This window comes from Camelus ferus, chromosome X (assembly GCF_009834535.1).
Source record: "Camelus ferus isolate YT-003-E chromosome X, BCGSAC_Cfer_1.0, whole genome shotgun sequence".
NCBI lineage: Eukaryota > Metazoa > Chordata > Mammalia > Artiodactyla > Camelidae > Camelus > Camelus ferus.
In genome coordinates, this window is record NC_045732.1 from 45001102 (window position 1) to 45019477 (window position 18376).

The 18376-nt window shown below is 45.1% G+C and overlaps 1 protein-coding gene across 1 annotated transcript; it reads left to right on the top strand.

Annotated features, from left to right (window-relative positions):
• The first annotated feature begins 6960 nt into the window (after window positions 1-6960).
• MAGED1 (MAGE family member D1) lies at window positions 6961-13784 on the top strand. The gene is made up of 13 exons (XM_032474764.1): window positions 6961-7122; window positions 7656-7729; window positions 8440-9168; window positions 9827-10495; window positions 10619-10682; window positions 10902-10981; window positions 11174-11265; window positions 11508-11587; window positions 11679-11721; window positions 11984-12046; window positions 12625-12739; window positions 12978-13363; window positions 13576-13784. Exons 2-12 carry the CDS (start codon window positions 7685-7687, stop codon window positions 13353-13355), a joined length of 2358 nt encoding a protein of 785 aa, XP_032330655.1. The 5' UTR covers window positions 6961-7122; window positions 7656-7684; the 3' UTR covers window positions 13356-13363; window positions 13576-13784.
• Window positions 13785-18376: the final 4592 nt, after the last annotated feature.

Below are 18376 nucleotides of genomic sequence, written 5' to 3' on the forward strand. Positions count from 1 at the left end.
AAAGAGTAAAATAAAGGTAAACATAATAGGCTTTCCTTTTCCTCTTGAGTTATCTAAATTATGTTTGATGATTGAAGAATTATACCACTGTTGTTCTCAATGTATGTAAGGAAGTATTTAAGACAATTATATATATATAAATTATATTATGAATTTATATTATAAATGATGGTAAAAGCATGTAAACAAAGTTAGGTTTCTGTACTTCACTAAACTGGTAGAATGTTCCATGAGTGGACTGTGATACATGACATACATATACTTATAGCACCTGTAGCAACCACTAAAAAAAGTCTATGAAAAGCTATGCACTCAGAAATGTTGTTGATAAATCAAAACAGAATTTGTATTACTCCATGTGGGCTGCTATAACAAAATACCACAGACTAGGTAGCTTATAAACAACAGAAATTGTTTCTCACAGTTCTGGAAGCTGAGAAGTCCAATATCAAGACATCAGTGTGGTCTCATTTGGTGAGGGCCCTCTTCCTGGTTTAGAGTGGGCATCTGCTCACTGTGTCCTCAAATGGTGGAAGGGGCTAGAGATCATTCTGGAGCCTTTGAGACACTAATTCCATTCAGGAGGTCTCCACTTTCATAACTAAAGCACCTCCCAAAAGCCCATCTCCTAAATCTATCGTCTTTTGGGATTAAGATTTCAACATACAAAGTTTCAAGGGACACAAACATTCAGACCATAGCATTATTCTACGTAAAAGTTTAACCCACAGGAAGGCATGAAAAAGAAAACAGAGAAATAAAAAACAGAGGAAAAGCCCCATAAAACAAAAAACAAAAAAGGCAGACCTATTAAGCCCTAATATATCAACAACGAAAATCTATATAAATGGTTTAAATACATCAATTAAAAGACAGAGATTGGCAGAGTAGATAAACAAACATTACCAAATTATACACTGTTTATAAGAAACTCAGTTCAAATATAAGGATAAAAGTAGGTTGAAAGTAAAAAGATGTTAAAATATATGTCATACAAATACTAATCAAAAGAGAGCAGGAGTGGTGGTATTAATAATAACATAGACTTCAGAACGAGGGTATAGAAGAACTCAATAGCATCAGCCAACAGGATCTAATTGATATAGAACACTCTACCCAACAACAACAGAATACACAAAACTCTGATGAAGAAGTCAAAGAAGATCAATAGAAGAGACATACTATATTCAGGGATTAGAAGAATCAATGTAGAAAAGATGTTAATTCTCCCTAAATTGATACAAGTTGAATGCACTTAATATCAAAATCACAGCAAGATGTTTTGTAGAGATAGATTATTCCAAAATATGTGGGAAAACAGAAGAACTAGAATAATAGATAAAATAATTCTGAAAAAGAAAAATAAAATTCTGTGCAACTTCAAGACTATTGTATAGCTACAATAATCAAGACTATTGTGGCATTGATAGATGAATAAACACATAGACCAATGGGCCAAAACAGAGAACTCAGAAATAGCCTCACACAAGTATGAATGACCAACTGATTTTTAACAAAGGTGCAAAAATAATTCAGTGGATGGATTGTCTTTTAAACAAATAGTGCTGGGATGATTCGATGGATATTCGTAGCTCTGCCTCTTCCATTCCCCTAAATGAAAATTGACCTGGACCTCACATCTCACTCAAAATTTAAATCCAAATTTTGATAGACTTCCATGTAAAATTTAAAACCATAAAATTTTTAGAGTATAATATAGGATAAAATCTTCAGATCCTAGGATTTGTTCAAAAGGTCTTAGAAATGACATAAAACCTACAATCTTTAAAAGGAAAAAAAATCAATATATTGGGCTGCCTCAAAAATTTGCCATGTGACTGTTAAGAATTTGAAAGCTACAAACTGGGAGAGAATATTTGCAAGCCATATATCTGACAAAGGACTTGTACATAAAATACATAAATTCTCAAGGTTCAATACTTTTTTAAAAAGACGGAAAAATACCAAACAATTCAATTAGAAAATGGACAAAGGATATGAGGAAACATTTCACTGAGGAGGATATATTGATGGCAAATAAGCACGTGTTTAAAATGTTCAACATTATTAGCCATTAGGGAAATGTAAAGTGGAACCGCAATGAGTTATTATTTTACATTGATCAGAATGACTAAAAAATACAACAGATGCTGGCAAGGATTTGGAGAAAATCCACTCACACATTGTTGGTGGGAATGTAAAATGATACAATCACTCTGGGAAAGTTTGGCAAGTTTTTTACAAAACTAACATGTTCTTATTACACAATCCAGCAATTGCACTCTTGGGCATTTATCCCAGAGAAATGAGAACTTATGTTCATAGAAAAAATTATACAAAAATGGTTATAGGAGCTTATTCTAAGAGCCCAAACTAGAAACCACCCAGATGTCCTTCAGTGGGTGAATGGTTAAACCACCTATGTATGGCACGTCTATACCATGGAATAGTACACAGCAATAAAAAGGGAAAACACACAACTTGGGTGTATCTCACAGGTATTATGCTGAGTGAAAAAAGTCTCTCAAAATGTGACATATTGTATGATTCTAATTTTATAACCTTGAAATGTTAAAATTATATGATAGAGGGAGAACCCATTCATGGCTCCCAAGGGTTAGAGATAGTGGAGGGAATGGCAGTGAGTGTGACTATAAAGGAGTAGTACAGGGAAATATTTGTGGTGATGGAATAGTTCTGTATCTTGATTGCTGTGGTAATTACTGTGGAAACCTCCACTTGTCATAAAGTGACATAAAACTATACACACATATTATGCCAATGTTGATTTCCTGGTTTTGCTATTGTATTATAGTTACAAAGATGTGCCAATTGGGGGAAGCGGCTGAAGGATACATAGGACTTCTCTGTATTATCTTTGCAATATTCTGTGTATCTATAATTAATTTAAAATTTTGTTTTAACATTTTAAAGTAGCACAATTAATACAATAATTTGCTAAGAGCTGCCAACCCAGCTGTATTTCAAAAATCATGCCATAAATTTTAGCTGATTGGATCCCATTGCTGCCACCACTGAACACTGGATACCGGTTGCTGCCCTTGGCCCTGCTACCTATGCTGCTCCTAGAAACTGGATTTTTTTGTGGATCCTCATCCCACTGCCACAGATAATGGCATTGAATTCCATCACGGCATCTTTGAAGCACTCTTTTCAGATCAAGTCTTAAGTTGGAATTATGACTGTGCAGTAAAAGACTTGACTGGGCAGGTCTGGGATGTTCAAACCCTGTGCATTCCAAAAAATTTCTGCATATTCCAAAGAAAGGCCCAGCTCTTGACAAGCTCCTGGGAGATAACCTCTAATCCTTTGGCATATAATGCCTGATGAAAGTTTTTTGCTCACCTGGGGCTTTGGGCCACATCAGATGGTTTATGTTAACAGTTTGATTTATAGTAGGGCCTTGAGCCTTGTGGTGTTAGTTTGACCTCTGCACAAGCTGAAGACTAAGGTCAGCCACCTGGGTGTTCCATGCCTACCTGACTGACCTCCAGTAAAATTCCAGGCACCAAGGCTCAGGCGAGATTTCCTGGTTGTCACACATCTTGCTGGGAGAATTAAGCACTGGCCATAAAACTCCACTGAGAGAGAAGCTCATCCTGGTCTCTCCTGGACTCTGTCCTATGCGCCTTTTAGCTTTGTGGATTTAAATTGGTGTCCTTTTATTGTAATAAACCATAGCCATGAGTATAACACCTTTTCTGAGTTCTGTGAGTGCATCTAATGAGTCACTGAACCTGAGGATGGTCTTCAGGACCCCACCACAGTGGTAAATTCTAGATCACATTCTCTTAGCTGCTAAGAGAATGTGAAAGTGTGAATATCTGACCTTTGTGGCTCTTGCATTTGGAACTGTTATGTAATATAGAGTATACACACTGTATTACCTTACTGAAATGTGAAAAAAAAATTTGCAATACATCTAGCCCTAAGGGATTTCAGTAAGCATCTGTAGGACTGTATAAAACGAAGTCCTCCAATAATTAAGACAAAGACAGACAACAAAAGAAAAATAGGTAAAAGACTTAACACAAGTGCTTTACAAAAGAAATCAAATAGGTTCATTAATATATGAATATGTGTTCCATTACTTATCAGAAATATAAGTTAAAACCACAAGGAGATACCAATAAAATACACATCAGATTGGCAGAAAATTGGGAAAGTCTTATAACACCAAACACTGTAGAGTATGTCAGTCTTACTCCTGGGCATCTGATGTCATGGGGTTAAAAATGTTAAGCTTTAAAATACAAGGATATATGTACAAGTATTTAATTGCAATGTTGTTGGCATGTGCCCCCTCCCCCAAAAAACACCTGCAACTAAAATGAATGACCATCAGTGAAGGAATGGTTGAATACATTGTAGTCCATCCCTATTGTGGAATATTATGCAGCAATGTAAAAGGATGAACAAGAGGTAGACTAGTATTAACTAAGAAAAATCAGATGCATTAAAGTGTATATAATATGATCTTAACTTTTGTAAAACAATTTAAAAAGGACTTTTTGAATATGGACAGATAGAAAAATGGTTATTTGAAATGTATATCTGACAGATAAGGGTAGAGGTGAAAGAAAGGAGTGGGTAGCATTAAGTAAAAATGCAATTTATAGTATAATCCCACTATGTAAGAATATATATGCATAAAGTTATATGAAAAGGTAACATTAAAATCTTAATAGCAGTTATCTGAAGGTGGTGAGATTTGGAGTGGTGGTTACTTAATATCTAAAATATTTAGGTAATATTTGAATTTTTAATGATGATACGCATTTTTTATGTAATGAGGAAAAGTAAGTTAATTCATCACAGGAAAGAAAAAAGAATGCCTCTCGGGTTCCACACTTAAGCAACAGGGTGGATGGTGGGATTCATTCATTCATTAAACAAATATTTTTTCAGCATATAAAATATGCCAAGCATCATTTTAGGTGCTAGGGATACAGCAATGAATAAAGCAAACAAAAATCCATCTCCCTTAAAGGTTTTTATTCTAATGGAGAGAGAAGGTCATTACTAAAGGAGAAACAATGTTGGTGAGGAGGGAGATATACAAAGGAATCACTTCAGGACCTGTTAATTGTAAAAATACTGAGACCTATCCAATTGCAGAAATGAGGTAGGCAGTTGGATTACAGATCTAGAATTCATAGATCAAGTCGAGACTGGAGATACAGATATGGGAGCAAAAAGCATATAAAATGGTGTTTCAGACCTCCTTTCCTGAGTCTGATCACGTCCCAGTGCAGACACTTTACAGAGGAAGAGCTGAGGAAAACAGGCAGCTGACAGAGGAGGTTGCTATGCAACAGATGAGGAAAGTCATCCAGCCAGGCAGAATTGATGTTGGCCCTTGGGGACCAAATGCTGCAGTTCCTCCTAGCATTAGCTTCCTTTCATATGTTGGCTCCTGGCAGGAGCCGATGCCAGAACAAATGTGAAATGTACAAAGATCTGCCTTGGATTTGGGGGAAGTATCAGTTCAATTTGAGTCATTTCACATCTGTATATCATTTTCTGCCTTTTTGAGTCTCTCTAGTCATTCTGGAAGCACAGCAGCATATGTGTCCTAGGGTAGGACCCCAGTAAGTGCTTCTTTGGCTTCCCATTTTGCATATTGAGAAGCTGGGTTCACACAGCTAGTGACACACTGGCCCAGCACTCCATCCCTGGGATTGAGGCCCAGCCCTGGAAGGAACCAGGGCAAACATTTACTCTGAATCAGGGCTTGTCATGGCTCAGACACACAAGTGCCTGATTGTCCTGCCACTCCGGTGGGCACCAGAAATGCCTCAGGGGCAGCGCGTTTGTGCCACAGCGAAGAAGCCTGACAGTCAGAGCAGGGAGTGGACCCCAAGGGGTAACTCCTACACCTGGATGGACCCACATAGAGCAGGCTGGGGCTGGGGCCTCTCCCTGTGTCCTCCCAGATGCAGAGCAAGAGCTTAGGTCTCAGAGAACACAAACCTTACTTGTTTGGACAGATGTTGACAGGGCAGGGGAGGTGGGATGAATCTGTCGCTCAAACTGAAGAGGGTAGGGTGCCTCAGTCTCTGGGACCGGCACGAGTGGAACGTGAGTTTTAGGATCTGGAAGATCCAGGCTCACAGTCTGCATTTTCTGTGTACTGGCTCTGTGGTCTTGTCTAGATCATGCAATGTGTCTGTGCCTCAGCGTCTTGATCTGTAAAATGGAGATGCTGACATCCACTTCCCAGGGCTGCTGCGAGAGGAAAACAACCGCAGCATAGATAGTGCTGTGAAGTACAAGCTGTGCCTTCCCTCCCCTCCTCCCCACCTCCCCACCTCCCCACACAAAATAAATAGCTGGAGCTGCACAAAGGGCAGGAAAGAAGCTAATGTTTATAAGTCTGGGTGCTGTTGGCGGGGGACGGGGGGGGGTGAAGGGGGAGAGTCATGTAGAATCACGTGGCATGCACAGACTTTTTCTACCTCCAGTAATGATGTATTCTCTCTGGTCATTCCTTTGCCTGGGTCTCAAAGTAGAAGAGTTTATTTTTATAAGGAGCCTAGCACTTGTTGCAGTTAGAGACCTCCTTAATAGTGACCTAAGTGGTGCTAGACTAGGGGGTGGAGATGCATGCCAACCTGACAGGAGGGGCCACGAGAGGGGAGGGATAGAGCAGAGACGCATTGCGGAAAAGGTAGGGGGCCGGTGTGTGGGGCAAGGGGTGGGATCTAGAGGCTCAGCGCGTTTGTTTGGGGGAGGGGATATAGAGGAAGGGGAGGGGCCGCTGTATACTGTCGACCTGGTTGGTGGTGGGGTGGTGTGTTGGCAAAGAGGCGGGACTGTTTCCCGCTGCACATGCGCACTACGGTCCCGGGGACGAAGCTTTTGTTGGGGAAGCGGGCGGGACTCTTATTTGGTCGGTCAGTTCTTGCGCATGCGTACAACCATCTGAGGCGGTGGGTGGTATATTAGGCGAAGAGGCGGGGTCGTCCTAGCTGCCGCGCTGGCATTTTCTCCTGGACAAGGAGAGGGTGCGGCTGCTGAGAGCCGAGCACTGCAATCCCGATCCTCTGAGTCGTGAAGAAGGGAGGCAACGAGGGGGTTGGGGTTGGGGCCTGAGGCAAGGTGAGAATTAGCCCCCAGACAGGGCATCTGCCCCCTGGTGCGGGCCCCCCATTTTTCATCCCGATCCCTTTACCCCGGATTCTGATCCCTCTTCCACTCCCCGAACCCTGATTCACACCCCTCACCCGATCCTCCCTTATTCAGAATCCCTGTTCGCTCTCTGAACCCCTCCCATCGTACAAAATCTCTACAGATTTCTCGACCTCTATCTGTACTGTTATATGATTCCTTCTGATTCGAAAACTCCATTCAATTTCCCAAATGCGAATCCCAACGCAATCCGCCTGGATTCAGAACTCATCGGCTTTCCGAACCCCGATTTGAAGCTTCTCCCCGTTGTAGCTTCTCGGGATTCAGAACATCCATCCGGACACCCATTCACTTTTCCCACTCGGATCTGGCCCGTTCTCCTCACATTCAGCACCTCATCCGTCCCCACAATCAAACCTCAAACACCACCATCCTCCCAAAATTCGTTTCTTCGCATTTGCCCTCTGGAGTATAACGCCCAACTCCTCCCCTACACCCCCCAGGCTCTGCTCTTGCCAGAGGGACAAGAACCATGGCTCAGAAAATGGACTGTGGTGCGGGCCTCCTCGGCTTCCAGGTGAGATCTCCACTTCCCACCCCACCATTTCCCTAGCCGACAGTTTCTCCCCCTGCCCCCCACCACCACCCTCTTTGGCTGTCCAAACGCCTGGATCCGATTTGGCTTTCTAGGTGCCTAGATCCCGTCATTTTTCCAAATTCCCATGGTTTCTTGAGGGGGGCGGGAGGGTCGCGTCCCTTTCCAGCCCTCAGTCCCTGCTCAGAGAAAAGGGAGACCCTGTTAGTAGTCAGGGCAATCTGCCCAGATAATGCGGGTTGGGTAAGGAACCATTTTTTCCCTATAGTCCTGATGCTTGTAGAGCTCTCTGCCGCCCCCTCCCCCAACCTCCCGCCTCCACCCCCCTTTCTCCTGCATTCCCCACCCCCCCTGCGACCCCCTTATTCTCCTCAACTCCTCGAGGCGGCACTCTTTCTCCACCTCCTCTTCCTGAGCGCTCCTACCTCACTCTGCACTGCTCTGCTCTAACCTCTCTCCTAGATCAGCACCCCGCCCCCGCCACTTCGCCCCTCTCCTCATTGCGCCCCATCCCTTGTTTAGCCCCTGCCCCACTCAGCCCCTACCACACGTTTTGTTACGGCTACAGCCCTCGGAAGCCCCTAGATCTCTGCCTCAGCCCTCCTCTGTTGCACCGAGCACCCCTCTGCACCTCCCCTGTGCTGCTCCTCCCCACTCTCCCAGAGATTTATTTTTGCCCCTTGTATTTGCAGGCTGAGGCTTCTGTAGAAGACAGCACCTTGCTTATGCAGACCCTGATGGAGGCCATCCAGATCTCAGAGGCTCCACCTACCAACCAGGCCACAGCAGCTGCCAGCGGGCCGCATGCTAGTCCTCAGAGTTCACAGCCCCCAACAGCCAGTGAGATGGCTGATATGCAGGCTTTAGCAGCTGCCACTAAGCCTAAGACAGCCTTTAAGGCCCAGAATGCCTCCACAAAAGGCCCAAATGCTGCCTATGATTTCTCTCAGGCTCTTAATGCCAAGGAGATTCCCAGCACCCCCCATACGGCAGCCTTTAAGTCCCAGAATGCCACCCCAAAGGGCCCAAATGCCGTCTATGATTTTTCCCAGGCAGCAACCGCCAGTGAGTTAACTGCCAACAAGTCGGAGATGGCCTTTAAGGCCCAGAATGCCACTACTAAGGTGGGCCCAAATGCCACCTACAATTTCTCTCCCTCTCTCAATGCCAGTGAGATGGTCAACACTCAGCCTAAGACAGCCTTCAAGGCTTGGAATGACACCACTAAGGCCCCGACAGCTGATCCCCAGACCCAGAATGTTAATCAGGTCAAGATGGCCACTTCCCAGGCTGACATAGAGGCTGACCCAGGCCCAGGTATCTGTGAATCTGACGGTGCAGCTGCACAGACATCAGCAGATGGTTCCCAGGCTCAGAATCTGGAGTCCAGGACGATAATTCGGGGCAAGAGGACCCGCAAGGTGAGATCCCTGCTATTTACACTTTGCTTTGGGTTCTCTCCTTTCTTCTCAGAGGTGGTTCATTTGTTCTAAACAAAACAAAACAAAATGTATATAATTGCCTGTTGTAGGTTGTAGAGGATGATAAGGTGAATGTGATCATTCCTGTCCTCTGAGTGTCCACAGGCTAGTGGGGAGATGACACATGAATGCATAATGTATATAGTCTGTACGTAATTCAGTTTACATCGTGACAGTAGCCACTGTGTGTTAGGTCTTGGCCTGGACAAGTTCACACAGGTTATCTCACTCCTTAAATCTTCAAAGTACCTCATACCAGCTAGGGGTCACAGTTTCAGCTTTACAGAGAAGGAAACTAAGTCCCCGAGAGGTGAAGTGACTTGAGTGATTTGTCCAGGGTGGTACAAGCAGAGCCAGTGGTGGACATAGGAAGAGGAGAAGCCTCAGGCCCCACCCTTGGGTTGCTTCTGGCCTGGTTCAGAGACGAAACTCCTGCCTGGAAGACAGTGAAAGACAAGCCCAGGACTCAGGGTGACCATTGGCTAGTGGGTCAGGCTGTCACTACAGGTGAGGGTTTTAGGGGGCCTTCCTGGAATAGATAAGGTGAGAACATAGAAACAGTTGGTGACCCTGACTTTCCTTCTCTTTGGTGATGCAGATTAATAACTTGAATGTGGAAGAGAACAGCGGTGGGGATCAGAGGCGGGCCCCACTGGCTCCAGGGACCTGGAGGTCTGCACCAGTTCCAGTGACCACTCAGAGCCCACCTGGCGCACCCCCCAATGTGCTCTGGCAGACCCCATTGGCCTGGCAGAATCCATCAGGCTGGCAAAACCAGCCAGCCAGGCAGACCCCACCAGCACGTCAGAGCCCCCCAGCTAGGCAGACCCCACCAGCCTGGCAAAACCCAGTTGCTTGGCAGAACCCAGTGATCTGGCCGAACCCAGTGATCTGGCAGAACCCTGTGATCTGGCCAAACCCCATTGTCTGGCCTGGTCCAGTTGTCTGGCCCAACCCACTGGCCTGGCAGAATCCACCTGGATGGCAGACCCCACCTGGATGGCAGACTCCACCAGGCTGGCAGGGTCCTCCAGATTGGCAAGGCCCTCCCGACTGGCCGCTACCACCTGACTGGCCATTGCCACCCGATTGGCCGCTTCCCACTGACTGGCCTCTCCCACCTGACTGGATCCCCACCGATTGGCCAGTTCCCCCTGACTGGCAGAACCTGCGCCCCTCCCCGAACCTGCGCCCCTCTCCCAACTCGCGTGCCTCACAGAACCTGGGTGCCTCACAGCCCCGAGATGTGGCCCTTCTTCAGGAAAGAGTAAGAACTAAAACTCCCCAGTCACTCCTCCCCTTTTCCTCTTTCTTTCGTCGTTCCCCTGTCTATAATTCAACCAAGTGTTCTGTAATGATAACTTTAACAATTTCCTTTTTTCCTTCCCAGGCGAATAAGTTGGTCAAGTACCTGATGCTTAAAGATTACACAAAGGTGCCCATCAAGCGCTCAGGTATGCATCCAGCGCCCTCTCTCGGAGCTCTGACCTTCCCCACACTCCATGCTCTGTGGACATCTCTTTGCTTGTATGTCCCCTCCCTTCCTTCCAGGGTGGGGGTCTTCCTTTTTCCCTCTCAAGGACACTGACTGTGCTTCCCTCACTGGGGCTGGCAAAGAGGTTGCCACTCTTTGGGCCCTGCTCAGCTCAGGTGCTCTCTCCTCTCTCCTCCAGAAATGCTGAGGGATATCATCCGTGAATACACTGATGTGTATCCAGAAATCATTGAACGTGCATGCTTTGTCTTGGAGAAGGTGAGAAGACAGCCTTGACGGACAGGAATGATGGGGAAAGCCCCCCCCCCAATAGATACTACGAGAAAGTCTTGATTTCAAAGATTCATGGGATTCCTACCAGCAAGTCTTATGGGGAGGGGAGTGACCGTGTATGGGTAGCAGTTTAGGCTAGATTTTGTTATTTCATAGTCTGTTTTCTTGTCCCTGTAGAAATTTGGAATTCAGCTGAAAGAAATTGACAAGGAAGAACACCTGTACATTCTCATCAGTACCCCTGAGTCCCTGGCTGGCATACTGGGAACGTAAGATGGGAAAGGAGGTGGAATATTACCTTTCTCAGTGGTGCTTTTATCCCCAGGAGTTTCAAGTAGAAGTAGAGCAGGATCCAGGATTTGGGGTCACATAGTAGGTCACGGGCAGAACTGGGGTAGAATTATCCCCTAGTAGAGGAATCCTGGGGAAGCTGGATGGGGAGGCTGCCTAGGGGGTTCTCATGCAAATAGCTGCTGAAACATTTTTTTTTTTTTTTTTTGTACTCCTTTAGGACCAAAGACACACCCAAGCTGGGTCTCCTCTTAGTGATTCTGGGTGTCATCTTCATGAATGGCAACCGTGCCAGTGAAGGTGAGTGGCTGGACCAGCAGCTGGGGGTTGGCTTCAGCCTGATTTCCATGCTCATTTTCCGTCCTTTGTCTCCCCTTGCCTCCCATTGCAGCTGTCCTCTGGGAGGCACTACGCAAGATGGGACTGCGTCCTGGGTATGATTGGGCTCTCTCATCTCTTGCCTGTTTATATCATCCTTTGGCAACAGAGGATGGTCCCAGGATTGCATCAGCCTGGTGGTCTAGGGGAATTGGTTTGGGGAGGTACAGAGCCCAAGAATGTGACCCGGGTGGATGGGGAAATAGTCCTGACCTCTCTGCCTCTTCTCTCATCTCTGACCTCTGTGCTGGAAACCTCTTTTCTTGTCTTTGGGCAATGTCATCGTCTCTGATTATGGGTTTCTTTTTATATTCTCAGGGTGAGGCATCCCCTCCTTGGAGATCTGAGGAAACTTCTCACTTACGAGTTTGTAAAGCAAAAGTAAGTAATACCTAAATGGTTTTGTGTGGTCTCCATGAAGTCTGTGTGCTGGTCAGCCTCAGAAATCCATCCCTGTGCTCCTTTTTTATACTCACTCTACCAATGCATACAGAAGCACATGTGTACTCAGGAGCATTTATTGAATATACTCCTTGTGGTTGGATTTTTCTGCAGCATAGTTATCTTGTAAGTGAAGCCTGTCCACCACGCCCACTGTAGATATTTCCAGGGCTGGACTTGACTGAGGCTTTTGCAGTGGGCTTATCTGTGGTTCAATGACAAGATGACAAGAACCTGGAGCTAGAGCTGGGGCGGAGGAGGTAACGTTAAGTGTTGTCCTTTCTATGACTCTACACAAGCTCCCCCTCCCGCTCTAGGGGACTGCTTGGTATAGAAGCACTGGCCCAGGAATTCGAAGGCCTGATAATTAGAGGGTAAATAATCTATATTTAGGAATGAGTCTGGGTTGGGGGGGAGTTGCTACTTGAAATCTGGGGTGTCAAAATCTAGGATTATTACACATCGATGGACTATAATTCTGGCTGGGTAGAGGCAAAGACCTTTCTGCTCTTTCTAAGGTACCTAGACTACAGACGAGTGCCCAACAGCAACCCTCCTGAGTATGAGTTCCTCTGGGGCCTCCGTTCCTACCATGAGACTAGCAAGATGAAAGTGTTGCGGTTCATTGCAGAGGTAATAGAGGGACTGCTCCAGACTTGATAGGTCAAGGGATGAGGTGTGATTGATGGGAAAAGTCCAGAGCAGGAATGAGATCTTAGGGATCGCACCTTGTAGGTACCACATTACTGGTGGTATTTGTTGTTGTTACTATGTGAACAGTAACACAAAGCAGGGCCCTAAATATATAGCAGGTGTGTCATAAATATTAATTAAGAATGTTATGGGTTTTATTTTCTATTCCTCATCTCAGGTTCAGAAAAGAGACCCTCGCGACTGGACTGCACAGTTTATGGAGGCTGCAGACGAGGCCTTGGATGCTTTAGATGCTGCTGCAGCTGAGGCCGAGGCCAGGGCTGAGGCGAGAACCCGCATGGGGATTGGAGATGAGGCCGTATCAGGGCCCTGGAGCTGGGATGACATTGAGTTTGAGCTACTGACCTGGGATGAGGAAGGAGATTTTGGAGATCCCTGGTCCAGAATCCCGTTTACCTTCTGGGCCAGATACCACCAGAATGCCCGCTCCAGATTTCCTCAGACCTTCGCGGGCCCCATTATTGGCCCTGGTGGTACGGCCAGTGCCAACTTCGCTGCCAACTTTGGTGCCATTGGTTTCTTCTGGGTTGAGTGAGATGTTGGGTAGGTATATCACTTTGGATTGGGCATTTAGGGTCATTGGGAGATACAGAGTCCATGGGAGTGTGTTTGTGTGCTGTAGCTGAGAGTTCTGGGAAATCCATGTTGGGGAGATGAGAGAAGTTTGGGGAAGCACTATTTGGTATGTATCTCCCTTCCTATTTGGTATATACTATTGATTTTTAATGTTTTTTTTTTCATTTTTGTGTTCACAGATATTGCTAATCAATTGCAATAGTCTTTCCCCTGAGTGAGGCTGAAGCCTCAGAATCCTTCTGAACACAGCTATCTAGAGAGCCACATCCTGTTGACTGAAAGTGGCATGCAAGATGAATTTATTTGCTGTTCCTTGTCTATTGCTTTTTCCCCCTTGTGTGCTGTCAAGTTTTGGTATCAGAAATAAACGTTGAAACGGCAGAGTGAATTAGATGTGCTCCCTGGGTTTTTTTTCCCTGCATTTAGGGAGAGATCAACATGTTTCTATGGGAGAGATGGGGGTGGGGGGGCTCAGTGCTAGCCAGATCAGCTTTCTGGCTAATGGCTTGAGCAACAAAGGAGGAACTGATGAACACAAATGTTAATGAGGTCCAAGAAAAAGTGTGGTTGATCTAATAAATATCACTTAAGTGACTCATCTGTGATAGATACGCAGCTAGGTGTTTTGCAGTGACATTGAAAGATGAAATAATGAGAGGGTGTAGGTGGTCAGACAGTTGCATTTAGGAAGACAGAAGAGATAGAACTCTGGATGATGATAAAGTTCAAAGAGTGGGTGGTTGAAGGGGAGAGAAGATAACTGTTCCTGGAGATAATGTTCTGGGGACTCCAGGGTGTTGGTTGTATTAACCACAGGGAAAGTGAAATAACTCAGGGTTGGGGGTAGGAGTAGGAGCAGAGCCAGGTACCATAGTTTCCTGTGTGAGGAGGAAGATTTCATTCCCCTAGTCACATTTGCCCATAAAGGGACAGGCCCACTGGCCCCCCTCATCTCTGGACATGCTGCCTGGGAACCCGCCTCTAGAAAGTCTTCACAATCCCCCACCCCCACAGAAACTGGGCCTCATCACAGAAACAAGGTCTTATGTACAGCGAAGGAAGCCTCACAATGGCCTCTTCTCCCCTCCCGCAGCGAGAAAGAGGAACCTTTGTTGTTTAGGGAACAAGAATTGAGAAACTAAGACAAAGGCCCATGCAGAGCCAGACAGTCTTTTGGCTGTGACTGTGAACAGGGACCTGGCTTGAGCTGCTGAGGTCTTTGCCAGAAGCAGAGCCCTCCTGTTGAGGATGAAGTTAGGCCTAGGCCAGAACATCCTCAGAGGCTTGGGGGTACCTGGGCATGTAGGCAAGGGCAGATGCAGGAGCTCCTGGGGTAGAAAAAACAAAGAAAGCAAGAGTAAAGGCAACTTGGCCTCCTGGGAAGGGCTCAGTAGTGGGCAGGGACAGTGTTCAGGGCTTCCTGAGGTTCTCGGGTGAGGTCCACATTCTGAGAGGAGAGAACCCAGTGTTAATAGGAAGGAGACAGGAGTGCCAGCCCCTCCTTGCCTCTTGTTCTCATGGCCAGGCTCCCCTTTTTCAGCCAGGCCTGGATCCTGACCCTCTTCTCCAGCAAGCCTGGGGGAATCCCGGCTGGAGGCCTTTTTGGCAGGGGTTGCTCCAGCCCTGCGTCTCTGGTGCCTCAGGTCTGGGCTGCGGTTCCCGCATTTCTGGGTTATCCTGCCTGTTGGAGTGAAACACCCAAGCTCTGTGGGACCGGGGCTGCCTTTCTGTGGGAGAGGGTGCTTTCACTGGGTGCCAGCTTAAGCCACAGAGTCCATCACCTACCTCAGGTTTCTCCCGGTGTGTGTTTACGGCCTCCACGTTCAGGTAGATGGACTCCACATTGCAGCCTCAAAAGAACAACTCATCCAGCCACAAGCCACCAAGGTGAGCACACATCTTCCCTGAGGTGTCACTCGGCCCCCCACCCATCACCACCCACACCCCCAGCTCCATGCTGTGTGCAGATTGTGACTCTGCCCTGTAGACAGGGGAATTTAGGCCAGCTGCATGATGTGTGGGGAAGACAGCAGGCCTGAGAGGCAGGAGTGGGGCATCCACCCAGCTCTGCCCCTGTTAGTCTCAGAGTTCTCTGAGCCTCCGTTCCTCAGTTGTCAGTGGGAAAGAGAGATGAGAAGAGATGGTCTCTGCCCACCCCCAGCTCTTGTCTATGAGACAGAAACCTAATCTATGTAGCAACCATGGAGCTTTGTGGATCCTCCAAGCTGTGTTAGGTGCTGAAGTGGTTGGAGAGTCCTGGGGCCACTGCCTTGGGGTGGTCAGTCCCAGGTAAAGTTTATTTAGACAACTATGTGGTTTATGGCAACACCAGAGGTATGGAAGGTCACAAAGGAGTTCTGGGGACACTGAGGAAAGAGGAGGGTGGTATCCTTGGGGTCTGGAGCTGGCAGAGGAGGCTCAATGCCTGCAGAAGCCCCCTTGCCTCCATCCCTGTGGATTGCACCCTAATCCAGACTTCAGTACACTGCCTGCCCTGTTCACACCCCAGAAGAGATTTGAGTCTTTCTCTTCCTTGCTCATGAAATTCTGGTGCAATCTGGACAGTTGGCAAAATCTGAATAAGGGCAGTTAGTGGTCTGTTAGTATTCATGGTCGTGGTCTCATTTTGATTATTGGTACTGTTTTCTGCAAGAGAATGTAGCTTACTTCCAAACTATTTTTAAAATTGTATGTGTGTATGTGTGTGTAGAGAGAGAGACAGACAGATTGAGGATAAAACAAATATATAAAAATGTTAACATTGGAGAATCTAGGTTAAGTGCACACAGGAATTCCTTTTACTATTCTTGCAACTTTTTGGTAATTCTTATATCAGAATAAAAAGTAAAAAATTAAAATTGTTTTTATTTTAACAAATATTTACTGAAGTTCAGTTATCCAACGTCTACACATATTTCTTGCCATTACATCCTTTGGAAGAAGGACACTGTGTAACATAGTGAAGTTATTCTTCATATAAACAAAAGTGCATTCATTCTTTTCTAAAGAGATAAAAACCTTAAGTCTCATAATTTATTGCATCCAGATCCAAGTCCAAGGATAATGTTTTACCTTAATTAGCAGGGATTTTGAATGAGGACGTTTGGGAAAATGGACACATAACAGACCTAGGGAAGTGGTATTTGGACTTCTTGAGACCACTCAAGAACATGAGACTATTAGTGAATGCTCACCCCAATAGGCTCTCAGTAATCGTTTGGGTAATATGACCCACTCAGTGGAGGTCAGTAAGCCTCTTTTTTCAGACATTCCTGTGCTTCCTCAATGGGCACCTATACAAAGTGGTCATGGAGGCACGAATAGAGCCTATATATGGCCTTAGCAACCTGGTTTCCCTTTACAAAGCTGATATGACCACCCCTGCTGCTGAATGCCCAACTTGCCAGCACTATACAGAGTTTCCGGTATGTACCAATCTCAAGGGGACCAACCAGGTACCTGGGGGTAAGTTAATTAATTTGGATCCATTATATCATGGAGGAGTTAGTTGGCTTCATAATTTCTCTGGAATAAATCAGTATTCTAGACATGGATTTACCTTCCCTGCCTGTAATACTTCTGTAGGTACCATAATCTGTGAACTTACAAAATGCCCCATGCACCATTGTGAAATTTCATGCAGCATTGCTTCGAATCAAGGGAGGGGCTCATTTCAAAATAAAAACACTGTGGTGATTGGCTTATACCCATAGAATTCACTGGTTTTATCATGCACTCCATCACTCAGAAAAACAGTTGTCCTTATACGATGGAATACTGACTGTATTGAAGACAGTTATGCCACAATTTGAGAGACAACACCTTTTATGTTAGAGGTGCTGTCTTACAATATATGGTATGTGTTCTGAACTAGCCACCAATGTATATAATGTCATATAGTCAACAACCAGAATTCCTAGGTCTAAGAACTAAATGATTGAAGTTAGCTGTCCCTAAAGACCTATTCACAAAACGTTCATTTCTGGTCCCTGCAACTTTGAGCTCTATTGGTTTAGAATTTTTAGTACCCAAGGAAGGTGTGTTCCTATCATATTACTCAACAATAATGCCACTAATTTGGAAGTTTAGATGGCCACCTGGTGATCTGGAATCCTCATGCCAATGGAAAAATAGGCAAAAATTGAGACTTTTATACTACCTAAGATGATTTATTTCAATCTCCAAGGGAAAGTAGGGTGGCTGCTATGTAATGGGGGCAGAAAAGAGTGTGTCTGGAGACCATGAGATCTTCTAGGGTGCTTTATCATGTCCCAATGTGGTTAAAATTATTAGACAACTGCAGCAACCCCATATAGACAAAGCTACCAATAAGCTCAGACTCCACATAAAATAAATGTTTGAATATTTTTCTGGATAAAGAACCCATCCAACTAAAATGCTGACAGGATGAAAGAAAACATGACATGATGAGTGAAGGAAGTTTCTATGAACTTTGACCACATTTACAAATGAAGACTGCAGTAGTTACCTATATTTGAGTCTTTGCAACAATATTCATATATCTACATATTTTGATGTGCCCCTTTTTATTACACTCTATTTTATCTACTATTTTATATATGGTGAGTTGGTGGTAGTTTTATTTTTTATTTATCCATCTTATTACAGAATATTGATACAGCATTTGTATTGAACTAGAAGAAGAATGGATGCCATTTGAAGAACTTAGACATGAATGCTATGATTGATAAGTCTTCAGGTTTGGCTCCCTGTGGGGATGAGTGAATGCATTTCTTCTTGTATGAAGAATAGTTACATGTTGTCATTTTTCCAAAGTATGGGATAGCAAAAAGTATGTGTAAATGTTGGACATAATGAATGGACAATTGTGAATATCTGTCTTGCCAACATCCATTCATCTCCCTAATGGTGTTCAATTTCCTTTTAGTATAATAGAGTTCCCCCATTTTTTGTGACATACAAAACTGGTAAACAGAATTCTAGGATGACCTACAAGAT

Bases quoted from the DNA above. Each gene is read 5' to 3' on its own strand.
- MAGED1 (XM_032474764.1), top strand. From the start codon at position 7,685: ATGGCTCAGAAAATGGACTGTGGTGCGGGCCTCCTCGGCTTCCAG. The intron at 10,982-11,173 runs GTGAGAAGACAG...TTGTCCCTGTAG, and splicing joins CATGCTTTGTCTTGGAGAAG to AAATTTGGAATTCAGCTGAA. The intron at 11,588-11,678 runs GTGAGTGGCTGG...CTCCCATTGCAG, and splicing joins TGGCAACCGTGCCAGTGAAG to CTGTCCTCTGGGAGGCACTA.